Genomic DNA, 5,408 nt, shown 5'->3' with positions numbered 1-5,408 from the left:
AATGTTGGCTGTCAGAGTTGTTCAGCACCAGTACGCATTTTCCACAGCAGACAATTCGACCTGCCACACCGGAGGTGAAATTGATAACGCAACCTTTCCCATTCAGTGCCCTGTAAGCGAGCCGGAGTGCAGCGATCATTGATGCTATTAAATACACTTTTCCAACTCTGACATGCCGTGAAAAAAAAAGGTATTTTGTGCATCCTGGCTCACTGATACGCCTACATGGAGTAGAGCCATCTTTAGTGTCATAAGTAACACCTGTGCTTTCCCCTCATAAACTCGTCAACATGCCAAAGGTCCATGGCTAACAGAGCCCGGACCCCCGCTGACTGACCCAGGACACTCCCCTGCACATCCCTTCATACTTAAATAGTATACACTTGACACTTCCACATATACTGACAGTGGTTAGGGTTACACATATTTACACATATTTCTTGCACTTTTTATTTGTCTTAATAGTCTCAATGCTATGCACCACCCCGGCCTAGATGAATTCATTGCATGTCCAACACACTTGGCAATAAATGGTTCCGATTCTGATGATGGATGTTTTTCTAATGAAACTCCGTACTGACGACGTGCCGGAGTCCCCGGTGAAATAACTTCTATGTAACTCTCTCTTTGTGGTGCAGTTTTGAATCATAGCTTTGAAAAGGAGAACACCAGCATCATTTATTTATTTATTTAAGGTGCAATATGTGCACGGCATCAACACAGGTGGTAAAAACAAGGTGAAATATTGATGGGTTATAGATCCATCTGCGACGCGTGGAAATATACAAGCTCTTCTGTGGTGGAGAGACACACTCATTAGTCAAATTGATTTCATGCAGAGTGAAGAAATACGCTTGAAATCCTTTTCAAGACGACATAATGTGTTTCACAAAAGCTTCATAATTGATGCATCCATTCGCATCCTCCTGGCTTTGCATCAGCTGCTCCACCTCGTCCTCCCGCAGCTTCTCACCTGTCGTCCACGGGGAGGAAAACAAGAGGACTGTCAAGCTTACGACGGCTTTATGAAATCAGTTTTTGCTGTAAAAAAAAAAAAACCAAAATGTTTTATTAACTCACCCAGTGTTGCCAGAACGTGCCGGAGCTCGGCACCCATGACTGTGCCGTTCCCCTCCTTGTCGAATACCCTCAGACCCTCCACAAAGTCCTCATATGTCCCGCAGTCCTTGGCCTTGCAAATGTGCTGGAGCAAAGGCAGAAACTGGTCAAAGTCGAGCATCTTGGTCTGCATGTCTGTAGGGGGGGAGGGGGGGGGGGGCACAAAGTGGTTTTACCAATTAAAAGAAACTGTACAGGCTTCAGTCATGACTATTTGTTGAACTGTATTTGAACCCTTCTCTGTATTCCCCTGTGTTTACCACCACTCTATCTGACTGTAGACAACATGGAGATCACTGATGGTGCATTGGACCCACCTTCAGGCTTGGGCTTTCCAAGAACGTACATGATTTCTGTGTTGGTAGGATTCTGTCCCAGAGCCCGGATCAGATCCCCGCACTGGGCGTAAGTGATTTTCATTTCACTAGCCGGCGTCCTGTCGAACAGCAGAAAAGAATCTTTGAAGTCTGCGGAGAGAAAAACAACAACTTGTTATTCTATTCAGTTCCTCTGTGGACCGAGAGCGCATGAGTCTTTGAGGAGAGGCCTTGAGGATGCTTCAAAGGTAAGGATGGATAAAAGACTCCTCAGGTGTCTCTCACTACATTGATTGATGAGCCTTCATCTCCTTTCAAAAGGTATCGTCACCTCGGACGTGTTTACTTTAAAAATAATCCCCCCTCGTCAGCTGCTGCCGAACATTTCTCACACACTCTAATACTATATATATATTTTTTTTCTTTTATTCCAGACTCATGAGTCCATAAAGCAATAAACACAAATATAACGACAATATATAAAATACAATACAATACAATACAGGGACATAGGTACAATTACTGCAGTTAAAAAGTCACTTGTGGTTTAAAAACATACAAACACTTGTTCCAATGTTTCCAGAAACGGGAAAAATACCTCGTATCACTCTGTGTTGGCTCAGTTAAGACTTTTATAATTATATTTTCTGAGTCATTTAATCGACATTTAAATTTGTATATAAAATTCCTCAACACAGCACGGAAAGTGGGAACATTACGAGTCACAAACATCTGACTTGCACTTGAGCAAGATTCTGAAAGCATCATTAAATGCCACCTGAATCTTTTTCATTTTCGCTTTGCTATAACTGCACCACAGGTGGGCTGTATAGAGAGGAGTACAGTAGGCTCTGAAGAGAGCAGTTTGAACATCTTCTGTACACATATGACATTTACGTGCCAGCATGTTGGCTTGTGTTTGCAACACTGCCGCTGCACATCGTCATCGTCACTGAGGTCGTTCCTGATGATGTGACCCAAATATCTGACTTTCTGCACCACATTTAGCTCCTGGTCTCCCAAGAAAAAGGAAGGAAAATGTAGCTTCTGATCCTCCTTGGTTTTAGCTATCATGATAACACTCTTTTTAGAGTTGAACTTGATATCATAGTGCACCCCATATCTTCAGCAGACTCTGAGCAATTGTTGTAAACCAGCGCTGTAAGAGGACAGGACCACTAAGTCGTCAGCGTAGGTCAGATGGTTAATAAGACGTTCCCCCACCATACATCCTGTCTTACACTCTTTTAACTCTTTAGAAAGGTCATCCATGTATAGATTAAAAAGAGCAGGTGACAGTATTCCACCTTGTCGGACCCCATTGGTCACTAGGAAGGGTGCAGATACACTCTTACCCCATCTAGCTCGCATGGTTTGACGTGAATACCAAAATTGCAAAATTCTAATCAAATACGGAGGGACCCCTCGCTCTTGCAATTTGATAAACAATTTGGAATGATTAATTCGATCAAAAGCTTTAGATGCATCTAGGAAACACATACATATTGTGGTGTTATGTCTCCTGTACTTACTAACAATTTCTTTCAGTGCATATATACATAAGTCTGTGCTATGTTTACTTTTAAAACCACATTGATTATCAGTGGTAGTGATGTAATCTCGAAGCCTATCTAAGAGGATTCGTTCTAATACTTTAGAAATTATACTGGCCAGAGCAATTGGTCGGTAATTTTCAATGCTGGATATTTTGCCGGTTTTATTTTTGATTACTGGCACTAACAGAACAGCGAGCATGGAGTCAGGAAGAAGTACGCCGTGCATTAACAATCCAGAGAAACACAGAGCGAGTAACACTGACATTCTGTTGCTAGCATGCCTCAGATGTTCTGCTCTTATTTGGTCAAGGCCACATGCTTTGTTCAATGCCAATTTTTCAATGGCATACAACACTTCATCAGGTCTAATACACACACCAGCATCATTGGGAACATCACCAATATTAAATGTGTCACTCTTAACACTTGAAAATATCCCTATAATGTTTACTCCACAGATCTGCAATACTGTCTGAACCAATAGCCCCATCAATATTGGATGGCAGTGGCATCTTAATGTTATTGGCAACCTTAACTTCTCTCCAGAATTCATAGACATTGTTCTGTAATAGATCGCTTGATTCCAACAAACCACAATCCCCTTTTTTACAAATAGCGGACGGGACAACCTTACCCTCAATTTGCTCCGGAGTGAATTCCAGCTGAAAAGAGACGAAGCAAATAATAAAAAAGCAGGTCAGAATCCTGCTGCTCGTTCGGGGGGAAATGAGTGCACCTTATGACTTATAAGTTGACCTTTCATTCTGCCGATCCAACAGATCGAGTTACAGTTATGATCATTGTTCATCGGTGACCTTGTGTCGGACAAGACACTCCCCTCAGCCCGTCGGCCTCATTTTAGTTTATTTTTAGTCTCGATATGTGGCACGGATTGTTTGATACTGTAAACACAAACGGCCTATGAACTACAAAAAAACAGGGGTCAAGAAATCAATATATCAACAAGAAGGTGGTTCAAAACTTTAACTGAAACTGGAAAAAAAGTGAATATCAAAGAGATAATGTGGGCTCTATTGTACACTGTGTTTTGTAATAAAGTATTTTATAGCAGAACAAATTATCTGAATGACAATTCAGCTGTGAGGCTTAAAAATAAATCCCTTTTCTGCACAGCCGTGACAAATGAAGACTATTCAAACTGTATATTCTGGCCTCCCACCGAGGTAGTTTCTTGTCTGATGTATGGATATCTAAAAATATCCATGAAGCTTTGTAAAAATGTTCTCCGAGCCACTTATCAAAGCAAATTTAAAGACAGATGTTGACGGGTGTAATTAACTATATTTTTCTAACCACCCCCTTTTTTGGCCTCAGAGGAATGGCCCCGCGGGGTGGTCCGCTATTCACAGACATAATGAAAATCATATTTTGTGGCTTTGAACCGCGCCTCATCATTGTAACATGGCGGCTCCCTCCAACCAGAGAAAAACATTTATCCGTTGAGAAAGGGCCGAGTAAGCTAAAAAAGATCTTTCCATGATGTCTGGTTTTGAGTTTTGAGAGTTTTGCCTCTAGATCCTCTAACAAGAAGTCGCAGCTTCTTTTAAACTTTAGGACACAATTTATTACGCACGTTTCTAAATAAAACAGGAAATTATTTAGAAATATTAAAGTGCTCGGCATAACCGAAGCCCATTCAAATGGCTGTAAGGTCCTGGTTTGCTTGCACTGCCATGATTGGGTCACATGGGGTCTCTGGTACTCTTTCAACTCCAATGAAATAAAAAAAATATCTTCTTTGCGTGTCTCTTTATTAGTAATAATCTTAAGATAAATTGATATAACAATAAAAAAAATTACATTTTCAGTTTCTTTTCCAGTGTGAGTAAATCATTGGCCATTTAAAATCTTAAAATAGTCGACAGTTTTTTCTTCCTGCATTGCTTAATATTGCTGTTTTTTCTTCTTTTTTTTTACCGTTACTGTTGCCGGGTCAAACTTCGGGGTCTTAGGGCGCTCGGGCTCTGGGGGTTTGGGAGCTGCTGCTGCTGCTGCGGGTTTCGGCTCTTCCTTCTTCTTTGGGGCCATCGCCAACAAGCTCTCGGAACACAGCGTGGAGCACCGGCACAGCAGAAGGGGGTCCGGCACAGTGCGGTCGGTCCCTTTTATCTGCTGTCCACAGGTGGCACGTCCTCCACCAGCCCCCACTCCCTTCAGCACAATACCCAACCACACGGCCAACCATAGGGGGACGACTATACAAGGATATGCCTTTGTGCTTCTATTTAAGACAAAGGTTGTTGTTGTTCTTGTGGGTGTCCATCATCAGCATACAGGTGATGGAAAACCATATTGGCTGATATCCCATGCCTGAGATCTTGTGTTGTAATCAGGCTATTTAAGTGAAGTGCGATGGTTATTAGCGAGAAGGGGGCGGAGACGATCATTTACTGGA

The 5,408-nt window shown here is 42.1% G+C and overlaps 1 protein-coding gene across 1 annotated transcript; it reads right to left on the bottom strand.

Moving 5' to 3' along the window:
• Window positions 1-770: 770 nt before the first annotated feature.
• Window positions 771-5,041, bottom strand: myl13 (myosin, light chain 13). Its single transcript, XM_034555479.1, has 5 exons — window positions 4,931-5,041; window positions 3,627-3,654; window positions 1,437-1,586; window positions 1,081-1,254; window positions 771-973 (listed from the first exon to the last, which is right to left on the bottom strand). Exons 1-5 carry the CDS (start codon window positions 5,039-5,041, stop codon window positions 867-869), a joined length of 570 nt encoding a protein of 189 aa, XP_034411370.1. The 3' UTR covers window positions 771-866.
• Window positions 5,042-5,408: the final 367 nt, after the last annotated feature.

This window comes from Cyclopterus lumpus, chromosome 17 (assembly GCF_009769545.1).
Source record: "Cyclopterus lumpus isolate fCycLum1 chromosome 17, fCycLum1.pri, whole genome shotgun sequence".
In the NCBI taxonomy this organism is placed as follows: Eukaryota; Metazoa; Chordata; class Actinopteri; order Perciformes; family Cyclopteridae; genus Cyclopterus; species Cyclopterus lumpus.
The sequence above is the reverse complement of the archived record's forward strand: the minus strand, read 5'-3'. Positions and strand labels throughout refer to the sequence as shown.